The sequence below is a fragment of the Garra rufa genome, chromosome 1 (assembly GCF_049309525.1).
Source record: "Garra rufa chromosome 1, GarRuf1.0, whole genome shotgun sequence".
Classification (NCBI taxonomy): Eukaryota; Metazoa; Chordata; class Actinopteri; order Cypriniformes; family Cyprinidae; genus Garra; species Garra rufa.
The window spans coordinates 56,183,500-56,202,568 of NC_133361.1; the positions used below are offsets into that span (position 1 = coordinate 56,183,500).

Genomic DNA, 19,069 nt, shown 5'->3' on the forward strand with positions numbered 1-19,069 from the left:
CTAAACAGCTTTTTGAAAAAGTGACACCTCACCCTGAGTGCATTTCTGTAAGCTGTGGCCAAATAATGAACGCTCATTTTCTGTATATATGCTAATTTACTAAAGCTAATGTAGTACAAAGATATCAGTTTGCTTTATTGCTAATAGCTTCATTAAAACGACCAGATTTTGTTTGCTTCGTGCCTTCTGCCAGCACTAATAACCATTTCCTGAGCATAAGTTAATATATTATAGCTCTCATAATGGTTCATTTTTTTATATCCTGATCAGGTGAGCACAACAAAACCTCTTTGTTGCTTATTAAAACTGAGCATTTTGATATCCGATAACAAGCAGACCTTCTGCTCAGTTGGCAGCTTTGCATTTTTCCATGTATTCGCAAACATAATAAAAATGTGGTATTTCATTGATGATAAAAGGTTTGATGTGAATTTCCTTTTTGCTATGTGGAAGAATAAAGCACACAACTGTCATCTCATGTATTCATTTATTCATATGTACAGTTTTGAGAAAAGTCTGTCTACATCTATACAACTTTTTATAATATTTTTTATCCGAGTCAGTTCACCACTCAGCAGCAAGCACAAGAAAACACACCAAGGAACTGAACATCATAAAAAAATGCCAGCCGGGGGGGAAAAAAATCACTTCAACAAGTTTTACTTCTGGGAGTGGATGCAAAGAGAGCGGACGTAATTACAGGAAAGACGGGCAGCTGAGTGGTCAACCGATTCATGGTGTTTTTAAAAATCTTTTTTTTTTTCTTCCATAAATCTTTTTTTTTTTGTTATTGATTTTTTAAATGTTTTTTCCCCAAATGTTTTGGTGTTTCATGATATATATATGCTGATTCGCTTTTGTAAAATCACAGATGCCAAACTGTAAAAGAACCAACTAGTACTAAAGCAAGTAAAAAATAATAAAACGCAAAATGTCTAACTATCCCACAAAATCAAAAGACATTTTTATTTGTTTTTTTTTCTTTTTTTTTTTTAAGATTGTTATTCTATTTTTTTCAACAGTTTTCCTTTTTAACAGGTGTATATAGTTCATATATATTGACTTATTTAAAATACGTGTAATAGCCATTGCTACTGTTTGAACTGCCTATGCTAAGTTCCTGTAACAGAGAGATAGGATCACTGTTCTTCTTGACCTGCTCGGGCAGCGGCCGGGGCTTTGGAGGGGCTCGGAGGGCGCTGGCGTAGGACATGGTCGGGGGCTTGGAGTTGCTGGGCCCCTGGGGGCCCCCTGGGCTGGTGTTGCCCCCTCCTGGGTCAGGCGGGGTTTGCTTGCTGGGCATGAGGGGTGGGAACTGTCCGTGGTGCTGGAGAGACGCGGCGCTGGCGGGATGAGGCGACTGCTGCTCTTCTGCCACACTCATCGCCTTTGAAACTGTGGAACAGTTAGCGCACGTCATTATTACTTCAGCACAACAGGATCGAGTGCCAGTTATTACATGCATCACAAGTCTAATGTCATGGGTTAATGGGATCACAAGTTATTACAGTTTACTCTGCGATTCTATGGACTTTTCTATGGATGAGCAAAACATACTATTTTTAAAATCAACTCTAAACGGCTGTGCAATAGGTAATAGTTCAAAATAATTTGTACCTAGATGTTGCAGAACAAACTAAAAGATACCAATATGATGATTGAATATTTTTCATAGACATTTTTCACTTTTAGTTTAATTTCAATGATTAAAAAATAATAATGTATTATATTACATACAGTACATTTATGACATGATTACATCAGCAAACCCATTATTTTTAAGTATTATTTAAATAGTATTACATTATTAATTTGTATATTTAAATATTATATTCAATATTATTATTTTCAGCTTTTAGTTTTTCAATTTTAGTGATTAAAACTCGCTTTTCATTAATTCATTAAAAAGAAAAGATATTCCATTACATATATATTAAATTCATGCATTTAAGACTTTTATTAAGTTACTTTTATTATTAGATGTAGCTTTTATTATAAGAGTTTGGTCTAAGATTGGCCTAATATCAGTTTAAAATGTAGTGATGAAAAATAGCTTTATAATACTGGAGAAAAAAAAAAAGAATTGCAATATATTCCTGTGTAAGATAACAACAGTAAACCAGTATTGATTTTGCATAATTTCTATAGTATATATTTATATAAGTAGCTTGTATTTTAATACTTTTGTTTTTTATTTTAGTGATTAAAAATAGCTTTAGCTATTTATAGCTTTATATATTTACATAGTTATAATTACATATTTATATAGATTCTTATTTTTATTTTTTGAAATGGCTTTAATCTTAATAATTTCAGCTTTTAGTTCAGTTTTATAAAAAAATTAAAAACAGCTTTGCAATAAAAAGAAAATCACATTGTATTATATTAGATAAATATGACATGAATATTATATATATTATTTTTATTTCAAGCTTTTAGTTCAATTTTAGTGATTAAAACTAGCTTTTCAATAATTTATATAAAAAAACCCTCAATATTATATTACACACATAAGTATAAGACAGTAAAACCAGTATTATTTTAAGTTCACTAATATAGTATTATAGTAGTTACTTTTATTAGAAGTAGCTTTTATTAAAATATTTTTGGTTTCATTCCAGTTTAAGTTATAGCGATGGAAAACAGCTTTGTAATACTGCAAAAAGAAGAAAAATAATTGCAATATATTCCTATGTATGATTACACCAGTAAAACCAGCATTTTTTTTTATAATACATCAGAAAATTACATCAGTGTTGTTTTTGTATTATACAGCACTTCTTTATATTTTCATAAGTAGCTTTTATTTTAATATTTTCAGCTTTTAGTTTGATTTCAGTGATTAAAAGGAACTTTACTTTATAAATAAAAAAATAATGTATTACATACATATGACTGCATTAGAAATATTTTCTAAATATTTCATATTTTCAGCTTTTAGTTAAATTTTAGTGATTAAAAATTAAAACATTTTAGTATTATTTAATATTTTAGCATTATTTGTATTGTAATACAGTATTTGTTTTTATTTTTAGAAGTAGTTTTATTTTAATATTTTCAGCTTTGTTTAATTTGAATGATTAAAATAGCTTTGCAATATTTCATTTAAAAAACCCACTATATTACATATATATATATTATATACATATGATACAACTACATAAGCAAAACAAGTATTACTTCAATAGCATTACAGTGTTTATATATCAGTAGTAGCTTTTATTTTCATCTTTTAGTTTAAAGTGATTAAAAATACCTTAGCAAAAATGCATAACAAACATTACATAGATTATATACACATGACATATAAATACATCTGCAAAACTAGTATTTTGGTATCATTTATATTGTATAGCAGTACTTATTTTTATTTTTAGAAGTAGCTTTTATCTTAATATTTCAGCTTTTAGTTACATTTTAGTGATTAAAAATAGCTTTGCAATAATTCATAAAAAAATCACCATATATTACATATTGTTATTTATACAATATTACAGGATTTATATAGTATTATAATTATTTATTTTAGCTTAGTAGCTTTTTAAATTTGATTTTATTTATTCATTTTTTCATTTTAGTTTTAGTGATTAATAATGGCTTTGTAATACTACAAGAAGCAGAATCAGAATATATTAAGACATAATTACATTACTAAAGCCAATATTATTTTAGTATTATTTATATAGCATTTTTTCAATATTTTTTGCTTTCATTTTAACTTTAGCTTAAGTTGTTGTGATGGAAAATAGCTTTGAAATACTGCAAACATATTAGCATATTTTTGCGTAATTTACATATAGGTTTTCTTTTAATATTTTTAGTATTTAGAATTTTTGTGATTAAAAAAAATCTTAGAATTAGAATTAGAATATATATATATATATATGAGTTTTAGTCATTTTGGTTTTTCAACTTCAACTTTTTTTCAGTTAGTTGCCTTTTTTAAAGTCTTTGAGCTATACTTTTTATGCAATTTTATTTCAGCTTTATTTTAATCACTGAAACACTAAGCACAACAATAATTTTGACTCATCACTAGATGATTAAAACAGAATAATTGGACAGAATAATTCAACATCTATCCCACGCATGCAAAGCTCAACAAAACGCACCTAAAACCTCCCTGTGCGGGACGAGGTGGCTCGCTCCGTTACATGGAATGTTGTGGAGAGGAGCGGGGCTCGGGCCGGGCCCGCTGCTGCCCAGCCATAGGTCTGCTGAGGGGTATCTGTAGGAGGGCGTGGGGTGGTCCTGAGGATCCAGGCTGTCCGCATACGGCTGGGGGGAGCTGGAGGAGATCCTCCTCTGGTACAGAGGCCGCCCGGGACCCCGTGGTTCATACTGAGAGACAGAAAATGAGAGTGGGAATGGGAAGAAACTAATGCAATCAAAGAGATACTCATTTGGATGCATTTGTGTCCAACCCTCTGATTGAAACATCAAACACAGCGGGAGCTCAATTGAGCGCCAGTGAATTGTAGTCCAATTCAGGAATGATTTATTGTTTGTTGTCCTTTTTCAGCCTGTTATTATATGCCAAATCACACAAGCAGAAGCAGAAGTCCAAATAAGAGAACTTAAGTATACCAAAAGTGTAACTACTGTCATTTTAAAGAAATGTTCCAGGCTTTTTTACTACAAAATGTCGGTATGCTGTCATTACCACAGACAATAATTTCAATGTGTCCTTCAGTGTTTATAAATGTACACAATATATGTTTAAAGTAAATTTACTTACAATGAAAGCCTTGATGAAAAGTGTGTCAAAATATGTTAATGTTTAAAATCACAAATAACGCTTAACGGAACACTCCACGTTTTTTTTTTCTGGCGATTTCACTTTTAGCATAGCTTAGCATAGATCATTGAATCCTATTAGACCAGTAGCATCGCATTCAAAAATGACCAACGAGTTTCCATATTTGTCCTATTTAAACCTTGACTCTTCTGCAGTTATATCATGTACTAAAACCAGCGGAAAATGTAAAACTGCGATTTTCTAGGCTGATAAGATTAGGAACTACACTTCTATTCCGGTGTAATATCAAGGAAGTTTGCTGCCGTAATATGGCCGAAACAGGCGCAGTAATATCACGCAGCACCTGAAAGTAGTTCCCAGCTAGGTTAGCATTTGCTGTGTGATATTACTGCGCCTGCTTCGGCCATGTTACGGCAGCAAACTTCCTTGACTATTACACCGGAATGGGAGTGTTGTTCCTAATCTTATCGGCCTAGAAAATTCGCAGCTTTGCATTTCCACCGGTCTTAGTACATGATATAACTACAGAAGAGTCAAGATTTAAATAGGACAAATATCGAAACTCGTTGGTCATTTTTGAAGGCGATGCTATTGGTCTCATAGGATTCAATGATCTTCGCTAAGCTATGCTAAAAGTGAAATCGCCAGAACAGGAGAACGGCTGAATGGATTTCAAAATGGTAAAACTCAACTTATTCACTTGGGGGGAGTTGGAGAATGAGCCTATTTCCCAAAAATATGGAGTGTTCCTTTAAAGAGGACTCTCTTTAGGGTCTTCATGAAATGTCTACAACATAATTTGTTTATAACTCCTCAAGGGTTGTGTAAAACAACATCCTTTTTACCCTGCCAAAAACAGCTCTGTTCACAGTGACCCTTGTCTCTTTAAATAATACTGAGCTACTGCTCACTCCGCCCCTCTCTTCCATATTTTGTCTTTTTGGTGGCACATTACCATCGAAAACAAAACTAATCGACTGCATCCTCAGTGGCTCTAATGTCGGGAGAAAATGAAAAATCGTAAGTTCACTTTTACATTCAAATACAAAACACCTGCATTGCTTACTAAATGTTGTTTTTACTACAGTTGCCCGAGCACGGAAAAAATGGCAGACCCTGTATAACTGGCTGAGGGTGGAAATATGTGAATACGGGACAGTCCATAGAGACATGGCGCGTTTAGGCCACGGCCAAAATGGGGGGGGGGGGGACAATCCAACTGAAATGACAAGGAAGCAGCTTCCCGCAATACAAAGTCAATGGAGAGCGTTGAATAGCTTGCTCTAAAAAGGGCCTATTTTGACAAGTTTTTTTAGTAGTGCACTGAGAAATTTTAACTAAAGTATGTTATAAACTTCTCTAAAGAATCATATCAACTTGTGGAAAATGGGCATCCGATGATCCCTTTAAAATATTTTAACACCAGTGTTCTGATCAGCTTCTCCAGTAAAGCTTGATATGATTTCAGCGTCTTTAAAACTATTTATATGGAGCCAACTCCTACAGGAACTACCTTGGTTAGTACATAATCAGAAGTTTATCCACCTACATTGTAGCATGATTCAACAAAAATGTGAGCTTTTAAAACCTTCTTGTCCACTTGCCCTAAAGACTTCCACTGAAAGTACATTACAGTAAACGTGTTACTCATTTGTTTTTTTGTTTTTAGAAACTGAGAGACAATTAACAGTTATTTTCTTTGGTAATACACTGAATGATGATGTATTTTTTGTAGGCCAACCCTGAATATGACCCTGTTAAACTCTTCCCACTGGCTTTTGGATTATTGCAGAAAATAGGCTCTGTGACCAAAAAAAGTTTATGATTCTTAAACATTTTGTTCATCAAGATAATCTTCACAATGAACATGAGTTCAGAAATAAAAGCAAAAGTTAGGCTAACTTAAAGTTAGGAAAACTTGTGACTTGGGCGTCGCATTTGCCGCAAATGTGCAATATATGCCTTGATCATATCACACAAATTCACGTCTATTAGCATATTTGCGTTAACTACTAAAATTGAATTTAATTATTTGCGTGATTACATTACATTAGGGCTGGGCGATATGGCCTAAAAATAAAATCCCAGATTTTTTCACAAAAAACTCGATTTGCGATTTAAATCGATTTTTCCCCCCTACTTCTTTTAGCATGTAAAGAAACCCCAGCTTTTCCACAATATATATGGGCACCATATATTTTGCAATATACATTGCAACTGCATCAGTGATCGCTTTCCACCAGGCCCCATTCTTATCATACCAGACACAGTAAATGTTTGTAAGACAAATAAATATGAGATGGGAGGAAAATATATATTTCCATGCTTTTCTCTTGCACTTATATCCTATACAAAAATATTAAATTTTGAACACAGAAATATTAAATGATTTAAAAAACTGAAACGATCTGCCAGCAGGTGGTGGTAAGACACTGATTTAATGACTGAATCATTTCATTCATTTGATTCGTTCGAACGGATGGTTCATTCAAGAATAAAGCAAGTGACTCTTTATGAATGGGAAATTGAATCATTTCACTAGATTCATTTAAAAACGCACGTTCACTCATAAACGAAACACCGCTGTGTTTGAGTGGAGATGCGCAGCGGCTCAGCTGTGACTTGTTTCAGGCCAATTTTGACGATGAAATAGAGCAAAATCAGGCAATAGTGTTATAGTCAGACAATGTAAGTCACTTTATAATAACTTCTTGTTTATTTAACTGTTGTAATAAATCAATATCTCGTTTACAAACTCCCTTAAAAATGATTAAAAGCTGTCACTCATCTTAGTTCGCAATCTCACAAAGCTCTTTTATAATAAAGGAAGCTACTGCCCATTCAGTCTCTTATTTACACTCTCTCTACACTTGAGATACATTAGTCAACGTGCAAAACACATAGAAACCTTTGAAGCTCCACTCAGCGCAAATACAAATATGCTGGTCGGGTCAGTCGCACATGGTGCTCCTAAATATTTTTTCAAAGTCGCACGTAGTAGTTTCTTTTTGCCCTTGAACGGCGGGTCTCACCATTGAGAAATTAGGTCGCACTCTAGAGCCCTGATATGCAAATAATTCGCCATTGTCTTCAATCATCTCTCTACTCTGTTTATTTGGTAAGTGAAATTGTATGTACTGTAATGTAACAGGCTAACTTGCTAGCAAGCAGCTAATCATGTCCCCTTAGTGACTCGCGTTATTTTACCAGAACCCGTTATTTTCCGTTCTGAATACAATATATATATATATTTTTTATAAAAAAAAAAAAAATCGCGATACCTCGATTTAATAAAAAATTAAATCGTCTTAAAACGTAAATTCGAATTAATCGAAAAAAATCGAAAGAATCACCCAGCCCTACATTACATTACAAAAAGTTAATGCAAAGATGCGAATAGATGTAAATTCACGCTGGGCGTCATGATTGAGGTATATATATCGCACATTTACAGCAGATGCAACTGCTAATCCGCATCGCTGAATGCAAATTCGCAAGTTGGTTCGCAAATGTTCAACTTAAGAGAAAAATTCACATGATGTCACGCAAATCGCCAATTCGTAGAGCTTATTGACGCAGGTTGTATCAGAAAATGAAGTAGAGCACTAAAAGAGTAGTTCACTTTCAGAACAAAAATTTACAGATAATGTACTCATCCAAGATGTTCATGTCTTTCTTTCTTCAGTTGTGAAGGAATGGTGTTTTTTGAGGAAAACGTTTCAGGATTTCTCTCCATATAGTGGACTTCTATGGTGCCCCCAAGTTCGAACTTTTAAAATGCAGTTTAAATGCAGCTTAAATGGCTCTAAATGATCCCAGCCGAAGATGATGGGTCTTATCTAGTGAAACGATTGGTTATTTCCTAAAAACATTGACAAACTTCTATATCTTTTAATCTCAAATGCTCGTCTTGCCAAACTAGACAAGACAAGCATTTCAGTTTAAAAAGCATATAAATTGTCTTTTTTTTTTTTTTTTTTTTAGAAAATAACCCATTGTTTTGCTAGATAAGACCCTTCTTTCCTCGGCTGTGATCGTTTAGAGCCATTTGAAGCTGCATTTTGTAAGTTCAAACTCGGGGGCACCATAGAAGTCCATTGGAGAGAAATCCGGAAATGTTTTACACAAAAAACAAATTTCTTTACTACTGAAGAAAGAAAGACATGAACATCTTGGATGACAAGGGGGTACATTATCTGTACATTTTTGAAAAGTAAACTACGCCTTTAAGCAATGGTTTTAGAACACTTTTTGTGCTCAAAGAAAATTAAAAAATGACTTTATTTAATGATTTCTTCTCTCTATTTTTGTTTACCTTGCGCTTAAAGTATTCTCATAGCTTCATAACATTACGGTTGAACCACTGATGTCACATGGGCTATTTGAACCTTTCTGGTCCTTGAACGTGTCAGTTGTGTCGCTGTCTATGCAGGGTCAGAAAACCCTCAGATTTAATCAGAAATACCTTTATTTCTGTTCTGAAGGTTTGGAACGACATGAGGGTGAGTAATTAATGACTTTCAGGTAAACCATCACTTTAATTCCTCAACAAACATCAGCAGTTCGATTTAGCCATTTGTTAGTTACTCATGTATTTTATACTGTAGAATAGACCATGAAAATATCTTGAGATTATTTTGACCGCAGACCTTATTTTAGACATTTAGCCCAAAACCTACTCAAAAAAACCCCCACTGACTTCAGGAACCAAAGTGTTCAAAAAACTAATTTCTGAGTTGTATTACTTATTCATGGAAAAACAAACTCAGTCACCCCTTTGACAGCAGTTACAGCGACAACTGACAGTAATTTGTTGATTTTCAATGAAAACTGTTCATTTGTGGAAACATTAGCATCAGAGGCTGTTAACAAGAGTTCAACTTTATGCAATTATGCAGAGACTACCAATGAGAGTGCAGACAGCGAAACACTGAAGACAATTACACAGAGCAAAGAGAGCCCTCACCTCTTCTACACTGTGCAGGGAGCTCTGCGGGGCCTGGAGCTGCTGTTTCTGCTGCTGGTGCTGCAGCTGCGTGAGGGGGCCCTGTTCTTGCCTGTGCGCCATGGCCTGCAGGCCAAAGGGCATGCCGTGGCCCAACACGTGGCTCTGGGGTAGGCCAGGGTGGGGCCAGTGGGCCTCCTGGAGGAGGTATTTGACCGGAAGAGGCCCCGCTGTGTGCTCGGGCGGCAAGGAGAAGGAGGCCTGATTGAAGGCTTGGTGCTGCTGGAAGGGCTGGCCGCCCATGGGCAGCTCTCGGCTGGTGTCGGGGAAGGAGGGCGGACCTGGAGCTGGGAAGGGATTGGGGCCGGAGGTGTGGTTTGAGCTGGAGGAAGAGGGAGATGGTAAGTCTCCGGGGCTTCGCGGCTGGACTTGACGGTACTGAAGAAGGCGAGACTGAGGAGGGGGCATGTCGACCGGCTCACGCTGCTCATACTGATCTTGAGGGAGCATTTCACGCAACAGACCGGGATACCTGGAGAGGGGGAGATAGATAGAGAGAGAGATGGTTGGAATGCAATACTAGCTTACTACATACTGCACTGTATACTGCTTATTATATTATTTTTTTCAAAAATCTAAGAAAAAATGGCAAAACAGCATGAAACAAACAGTGCTAAACAATAAACACCAGTAATACTACATTGTAAATTGATTTTTATCAAAGTTTTAAAATCATGAAACTTGCGTTTCGAGCAAGATTGCGTTTACCCGCAAAGCGTTTTCGTTCACCCAAAACATTTTTGCATTCATTCACAAAATTGTTGTTTTTGATCACAGGACTTTTGCATTCTTTTGAGAAACCAACACATTTCTGCATTTGTTTGCAATGAAACTCTCTCACAAAGGTCTGCGTTCTTCCAAGAAACTTGTGCACTGTTGTTTTCGCTTGCAAGGATTTTTTCAGTCTTCCAAGAAACTTTTGCATTAATTTGCAAAACTGTTGTTTTTCACCCAACAATTTTTTTGCTCAAAAAACATATTCCCGAGAAAACCTTATGCTTGCTTGCAAAGTTTTTGCATTCTTCTGAGAAATCTTTTGCTTGCAGAACTTTTTCATTCCCACCAAAAAACTTGTGCATTAATTCACAAAACTTTTGCGTCCTTCCGTGAAACTTGCATTCATTCACAAAACTTTTTCTCATACAACACTTTTTTGTTCTCCTAAAAAACTATTGTTTTTTCGATCACAAGACTTTTGCATTCTCTTAAGAAACTTTGTATTCACTTGCAAAAATTGTTTAACTGCATTCATTTGCAAATGTGTTGTTTTCACTCACAAAACTTGTGCCTCATGCTGAGAAAATCTGGGCTCACTCGCAAAACTTTTTCATTCTCCTCAAAAAACTTGTGCATTTATTTGCAAAACTGTTGTTTGCTCACAAGACTTTTGTGTTGCCCACAGAATCGTATTCACTCAAAACTTTTGCATTGTGCTGAGAAAATTTCCGCAAAAAACAAAGAAACTTTTGCATTCATTGGCAAAACTGTTGTTTATGTTCACAAAACTTTTGTATTCTCCCAACAAATTTCTTCATTAGTTTGCAAAACTGTTGTTTTCGCTCCCAAAACGCTTGAGTTCTCCCGTGAAACTTGCATTCATTCACAAAACTGTTGTTTTCGATCACAAGACTCTTAAGAAACTTTGTATTCACTTGCAAAACTTTTGCAATCTCTTTAGAAACTTTCGCATTTATTTGCAAAACTGTTACTTTCACTCGCAAAACTTTTTGGTTTACCCAAGAAACCTGCATTCATTCACAAAACTATTGTTTTTAAGTTACAAAACTTTTGGATTCTCAAAACAAATTTCTGCATTAATTTGCAAAACTGTTGTTTTCGCTCACAAAACTTTTGTGTTCTCCCATTCATTTGGAGAAACTTGCATTCATTCGCAAAACATTTTTTTTTGCTCAAGATTTTTCTAAGAAACTTTTTATTCATTCAAAAACTTTTGCATTCTCCCAAGAAACTTTTGCTTTTGTTCGCAAAAACTATTTTCATGTACAAAACTTTTGCTTATTATGCTTTTTGCTTGTTATGCTGAGAAAATTTGGGGTCACTCGCAAAACTGTTTTGCTTACCCAAGGAACTTTTGTATTCATTCAAAACAAACCTGTTGTTTTCTCTTTTACAACACCCTTTTCGTTCTTCCAAGAAACTTGTGCATTAATTTGCAAAACTGTTTTGAATTCCCCTAAGAAACTTGTGTATTAATTAATAAAATCATTATTTTCACTTGCAAAACTTGCATTCTCCTAAAAAACTTTGTATTCACTTGCAAAACTTTTGAATTATCACAAGAAACTTGCATTAATTTGCAAAACTGTTTTTTTCGCTTACAAAACTTTTGCTGAGAGATTTGGGGCCACTTGCAAAACATTTTTGTGTAATAATTCGCAAAATCTTAGTTTTTGCTCGCAAGACTTGCATTCTCCTGAGAAACTTCATATTCACTCATAAAACTTTTACTTTTTTTTTTTTTTTTTTTTTTTCGCGAAAATTGGATTTATTCGCAAAACTGTTGTTTTTACATACAAAACTTCTGCCTTATGCTGAAAAAAATTGGGGGTAACTTGCTAAACTGAACTTCTCCCAAGAAATTCTAATTAAAATTGTGTTTTAATTCACAAAATTATTATTTGCTAAATTGTTTTTGCTCCCAAAGCCTTGCATTCTTCTGAGAACCTTTGTATTCACTCGCAAAACTTTTGCATCCTCCGAATAAACTTTTGCAATCATTTGCAAAACTGTTGTTTTCACTCAAAAGACGTTTACATTCTCCTGAGAAACATGTGCATTAATTTGCAAAACTGTTCTTTTTGCTTACAAGACTTTTGCATTCTCCCAAAATCCATTAGCAAAATGTTTTCGTTCTCCAACGAAGCTTTCATTCATTCGCAAAACTGTTGTTTTTGCTCACAAAGCTTTTCGTGTTCACTCCGTTCACTTATAAACTGTCACAGTTGCTAATAAAAATGTAGCTTTCTCCTGAGAAACCTTGTGTTAACTCGCAAAACTTTTGCATTCTCTTGGGAAACTTGCATTCATTCGCAAAATTTCTGTGAAGACAAACCTTATTTTGATTGCAAAACTTTTGCGTTCTTCTGAGAAACCTTTTTGCAAAATTTCTCGGGGGAACGCAGAATGTTTGTGATAGAAAGCAAAAGCAATAGAATCGTTTTTTTCCTCTCATCAGATATTCTTTTGCATCATGTCCCTTTAGAAGCATGGAAATAAATACATTTACTTTATAAAATTTCATGGACTACTTAATTCTAGTATTGTCAGACTCGCAAAACAATATAAACCGAGCAGGATAAAGAATTTTCTAACCTGGGCATGGCAGGTCTGGGCTCCTCCTCTGCCGCAGGTCCCATGCCCCAGCCGGCTCGGAGGAGCTGCTGGGGGAGTCGCAGACCCGGCTGGCCAAGATGAGCCAACTGCTGCGCCAGGGGGAAGGGTGCCACACCGGCCTGCAGGAAGGGAGACTGTTCACCCCACTGACCCACACGAGCCTGCTGCTGCTGGCCTAGAGCATCCAACCCTGAGGAAGCCTGACCATCTGTGAAAACACAACAGAGAAAGCCCATGACATGCTGGGAAAACACAAAAGGTCTGTTCACCAAAGCTCACCATGACTACTTCAGCAGATATACGCATTCAAGTTCTCCTGTAAGAGGCTAACCACGGTTTCTGATTATCTTAACGGTTAAGACACCACAACATTTAAGGCAACACTATATTGGCCTGCTGGTTATTTATTTAGAAATGCTTTTCAGGGGTTCTGTAATTCTAATTGTTAGAATGACCATGGATCAGCAATCTCCATGTAAAACTGATTGGGCAAGTTGTAGAGACTTAAAACTTGGAGGGATTGTAGTACTCACAATGTCTGCAACTTCACCAAGACTTGCACTAATTGGGCTGATAGTGGCGCTACAGCAATCAAAAGTACGAAATCGCTCATAACTCCTAAACTGTTAGTCGCAGGCTCAAGTGTCTTATATAGACCTTTTTCCTGAGTAAACGATGAGCGCCGCCATTACGAATTCTAACGTCAGATTTAATGCTTTTCTGTTCCGGTTTCCATAGGACCCCATTCAAATAGCGTCCATCTGTTTTAATGTAGCTAACGTCCGCTGCTTCGTGTCATCTACACACTCATTAAAGTGAGGCACTGACAAATGACGGTCATTGCGACATTGCCAAGTGATGGCGCTATGGAGCCATGTGCTTTTTAAAAACATTTGAATAGGTTTAACATTAGTTTATTAGCTCAGAATATACCCTAATTTGACTAGAAACAATGCAGACCGGAAATGCAAAGCATTCTTTCAGTTAAGAGTCGGACTTACTTCCGTGTTCAGGAAAAACGTCTATAGTTTTGGAATTTTTCAGGTATTTTGGATTTAAGAAAAAACTACTTTTGCATACTTGTCCTAGGTTTTTCACCCAATCGGAACCAAACCAGTATAGAAAGATTCCCTGGAGAGTAAAAATCAACAATAATCAAAAAAAAAAAAAAAAAAAAAAAAAAAAAAAAAAAAAAAAAAAACAGTAGAACTTTTGACTCACCATCACAATGGGAAAACAAAATGTTTGTAAGGGGCAGAGCCACTTTCACTAAAACGCCTATAACTCTTGAATGGAAAGAGATATTTTCAGCAAACTTGGAACACCTACAGTGTAAAAAGTTTTCACCAGTATCAACCTAAAAACTTAAGTTTAGCAGCTGCCTTAAAATGTTAAGTTAAATCAACTTAAGTCATTTTAACTCACACGTTAAATCAACTAATTTTAATTGTAGTAAGTTAAAATGACTTGTAGTTTTAAGCTGATTTAACTTAATTTAAGGCAGCTGCTGAACTTAGGTTTTTAAGTTGAATCTGGTGAAAACGTTTTACAGTACATGTACTAGCTCAATCAGACGTCCCAGTAAAAAAAAAAAGTTTGACCACTTTGTGGTGCCATAACAGGGAAAAAACTGCTATGACTACGCACCCTTTAGTCTGATTGAATAATATGTTTGGTATGAGGACATTTGCGCATCTCAAAAAACATGGCCGCCATCGTGCAAGGTTAATGGATAAGGTTCGTGGAGGCCGATCGGAACGAAACTTGGTGGGCCTGTTTGACTCATGGCCCTAAAGGTCTGTTAGAATTTTGAAAGAAATCGGCCACCAGGTGGCGCTAGTTTTACGGAAGTTTTTCAATTTGATAGATCTCACACTGAGCAACTTTGCCTCGTTTCGTGAAATACTGTTGTCAATCAATAGGGTTGTGACAATAAATCGATGCAGGCATCGATTCTGAGCTTAGATTTTAACAGCAGATAGTGCTCTAATCTAGTTTTTATCCACACACTCAAACGCCCATGAAGAAGAGTGCTAAAGAGCGCTTGTGCATTCTGCTGAGTCATGTAATACTTTTGTGAAGTAGTCCAAGTTTTTTTTTCTCAACCTCAATATAAGCACTGCAGCACAATTCTCTGCTCTCTAGATCAATAATTATCAAAAAACGTTGAACTTTATCCTCTGAGTAGCTACTGTATAACAGGGTCATATCTCTCGTTTGGCTCTCGGCGAATGCGGCCGCATCTTTTCCCTCTCCCTCCCCTATCTCTTCTCACTGGCTTCTCTCTTTGCCCTGCTCTTCAAACATAAAAGGAATTATGGATTTGATCAACTGGTCTCTGAATGCAATTGATACCATCTTCTCGACGAGAAGCCTGGGTTCGAGGGAACCCAACTGTCCTGCAGGAACGTTTGCAGCTAGATACATGATGGACGGGTGGGAGAAGTGGCGCATCGTGTGCCTGGCCGCTCTGTCCCTGGAGGATATTGAAGATATTTATTTTTTCAGAACTTTGATAACAGGGTTTCTGCCGATGGGATTAGGTGGGGCCCTGTGGTATCGACGATTGGAAAAGTGGTCAGTGCGGCTCAAAACCCTACCATGCTGGCCGGCTGGATTAAAACGGTGGGCAGAGCTGTTAGTACTCAGACTGTGGTTACGGACCGCAAACTGGAAAACATCATGGAGAAACTAACGGCTATGCAACAGACCTGGTGACCAGTGATGGACATTAGATATCTGTGAAATTGGCAGATATTGACCAAAATTTGAAAATAACAGATCTTTTCTTTCAGCTCCCCCCCCCCCCCCCTTCTTCAACTTCCTGGGTTTTCAGACTTGACAGGCTTACACATACACACAGTGCAGTATACATGAGTACACAGTTACAGATAGACAATCATTGCCTCCCCCAGATCCCATACCTTTGCGTGCTTTTTACCCCCGATGTGGGTAGGTGGGTCTGTGACCAGCACTGTTATAGCTGCAGGACCGGATGGCTGTTGCCTATATTGGACTGTTTCCACATCCCCTGTCGCAATGTTATGTCTATGTTTATGTGCTTGTTGCTGGGGCTTCTGCCTCCCTTTTTTCCCAATGTATCTTATTTTCTACCACCTCTCGACTGACCTGTCTTCCCCCCAATGGTCGGTGGGGTCCAATTTCTAGTGTGTTGGTCTGCAGCTGCTGTGGCACTGACTGGTTTTCTGTGTTTTGCTCAATGGTTGAGGGGTGTTCTGGAGTTCAGAGTGCATTACTACATGGTTGATCAAGTGTTCTGAGAGTTCTGAGTGCAATTCTATTGTTTTCTGCGTGGTTGATTCAGATCCAGTTCAAGAATTGAATTGCGTTTTTAAGGCTAGCAAAAAAAAAATTCTAACTTGGTGCGAAAAGGCTTTTACACTGTCAAAATCAAACCCTTAGGCACAATACTGTGAAATTTATGAGAAGCTTGAAAGGTTAGAACTTGAACTAAACATACATCTGTCAATGTTGCTGGCAAAGAAAATTCAAAACTGCAACACAAAGCAGCTGGAATAGACACTACGGCACAACACATCAAAGAAGATAAACATGTTTGAAGCATTCATGCACATACCAAGAGTATCGCCCAACAGAGAGTCCAAACTCTCTTCTCCAAAGCTGTTGAGGCGCAGGGGCTGCTGGTGCATCTGTGGGGGAAGGCCTCTCACCACACCCTTCAGATCCTCAGCCACCCCTCCTGGGCCCGCTCCCATCGAGCCCTCGCCACCCTCCAGCCCCTCCATCACCGGAGACTGCATCCCGCGGTGCGCCATTGGAGGTCCGCCGAAGAACGATTGGGGGAAGGAAGGAGCCTGAGTGTGCATGGGGCCCTGCATTCGGATGGGAGGTCGGGATAGTCCGTACTGCTGCGGAAACTGGTTGTTCCCGTGGTGAGGGGGGAAACCGGGATGTGGGGGTCCCAGGTGAAAATTGAGGGCCCTCTGGGCCTGAGGGTCTTTGCGTATGATGCGGCTTCCAGGGAAGCCCATGTTGGACTGGGGCTCTGGACTCTTGTTCTGGACCGACTCCGGGTCTCCCTGTGGAGAGGAGAAAGTACAATCATTACGGACATGTGACGCTAATGGAGGGTGTAACAGAGTGGGAGAATTGAAGTGTTTCGAGCATGCACAAGACGAGTGAAGATAGATGGTCCATGTTACAAGTGCTCTTGTGGGAAGGCATAGTGGGTGGCTCCTTTGATTTATTTCAGATTTAACCGAGAAGGACGTATGATAGATTGATAGATACAAAAAGAGAACAGGCGGATGGATGGTACCTGTTTTTCCTTCAGCTCAGGGGCTTTCCTCTCAGGTGTCAGCAGCCTACAATGCTCCGTTTTTCCATTAACGTCAATTTTCCCTAAAGAATGACAACAAATTAGCACAATACAACTCCAAATGCAGAGCCCCACCAACAGCTCAAAACCTGAGAGTTCAGCAAGTTCAAAAACTTTCACAATAATATTTTACAATGTAATGAAATTGAAAGTAAAGGCAAAGTATGAACTATTAGCCAGTACAAACAGGCCTGATGTGAAATGCATTGATCCAAAGAAACTTTCTGGGTTGGTTTCCATCCACAGTGGATTTCTATGAGGAATTTAGTAATTATACTGAATATTTTACATAAGTGTTTTTTTTATATATATATATATATATATATATATATATATATATATATATAAGGGGTCATTTACACAGAATGCATCTTTGCATCTAAAAACAGTGCTCAGGAATGGTTTTAAAGTACAACATGTTCCCATCAAATAAAACCAATGCCATGCCACCTTGCTACTGTAAACAACAGCTTGCAACGCTTGCCCTGCCTTTAGGGTCTTCTGATTTGTCAACTTCTTTTGGAACCAACATTGACATGGTGTTTTAAAAAAGCTGTAAACAGCCCCTAAGAGCTGCAAAATTTAACCTTTAAACCCTCGAGAGTAGCTTGTCCAATTGAGTTCCATTGGGTCATTCTGTGTCAATTCAGCCAGGCTCAAATTTCTGAATTTGCTGATATTTTTTAAATATCAATATCATGGATGAATATTAAATGTCATGGATGAATTGATTACAGAGTAAGCCATGATTTTGTAGAGGGGGGTCAAAATGTTTTCACCTGAGATTTACAGTCAGATTACAGGGGGGTAAAATGACTTCAAAAAGATGGCAGCATCATAATGTTATTTTTACTCAGAGATTGGTGGGTCTGTTAGTAAAATCTGTTGACTTCCCTTTAGGCATCTTTATTTTTTAGACTCTATATGGTTCGGTTCCAGAGAATTTGGAATTTTAATATGGCTCCAGGAGTAAATTGTTAAAATGTACACACATTCAATAGTCAAATACCAAATGTGAAAATTTTCAGTGGTTGAAAACCACATGTTGGTCACTTTGTATTCAGCTGATACTTATTTTATTTAAAGAATGATGTCTGAAGAAGAAATAATGTTAAAATTAGAATTGTATCTTGTTTCCCTCTACCAAAACATTTGCATAGAACATAGGGTCACACTTTATTTTAGGTGGCCTTAACTAATATGTACTTCATCAGAAAATAACTACCATGTACTTATTGTGGTCATGTTGTATTGCAAAACACTTTTGCTTCTATTAAGGTGGGATAAGGGTTAGGTTTGGGACAGGTTTGGTGGTATGGTGGTGGGTTAAGGTGTAAGGGATGGATCAACAGTCTAACACACAATAAGTGCATTGTACCAAATGATTAATTTAAATCTAAGTACATAGTAGTTAAGGCCACCTAATGTAAAGTGGGACTGAACATAGCTGCCTGAATGCTAAAAGTGCACTGAAATGGCCAATTTGAGCCACATTACCTTGCTCTCTGTAGTCTATTCATAAGATTCTATATTTGGATCAGTTTCAGTGATATTTGGAAGAAGGGATTTTGTTCATTTTAACAGCTTCTGC

At 36.9% G+C, this 19,069-nt stretch overlaps 1 protein-coding gene across 1 annotated transcript in view; it reads right to left on the reverse strand.

Moving 5' to 3' along the window:
- Nucleotides 1-468: 468 nt before the first annotated feature.
- helz (helicase with zinc finger) overlaps nucleotides 469-19,069 on the reverse strand; it is a 93,634-nt gene continuing 75,033 nt past the window's right edge. Inside the window, exons 26-31 of the mRNA XM_073843023.1 lie at nucleotides 17,419-17,501; nucleotides 16,717-17,179; nucleotides 13,098-13,326; nucleotides 9,726-10,236; nucleotides 4,113-4,341; nucleotides 469-1,395 (exon numbers count right to left, since the gene is read on the reverse strand). Of these exons, the coding sequence (XP_073699124.1) occupies nucleotides 1,064-1,395; nucleotides 4,113-4,341; nucleotides 9,726-10,236; nucleotides 13,098-13,326; nucleotides 16,717-17,179; nucleotides 17,419-17,501 (1,847 nt within the window). The 3' untranslated portion in view covers nucleotides 469-1,063. The remainder of the gene's footprint in view (nucleotides 1,396-4,112; nucleotides 4,342-9,725; nucleotides 10,237-13,097; nucleotides 13,327-16,716; nucleotides 17,180-17,418; nucleotides 17,502-19,069) is intronic.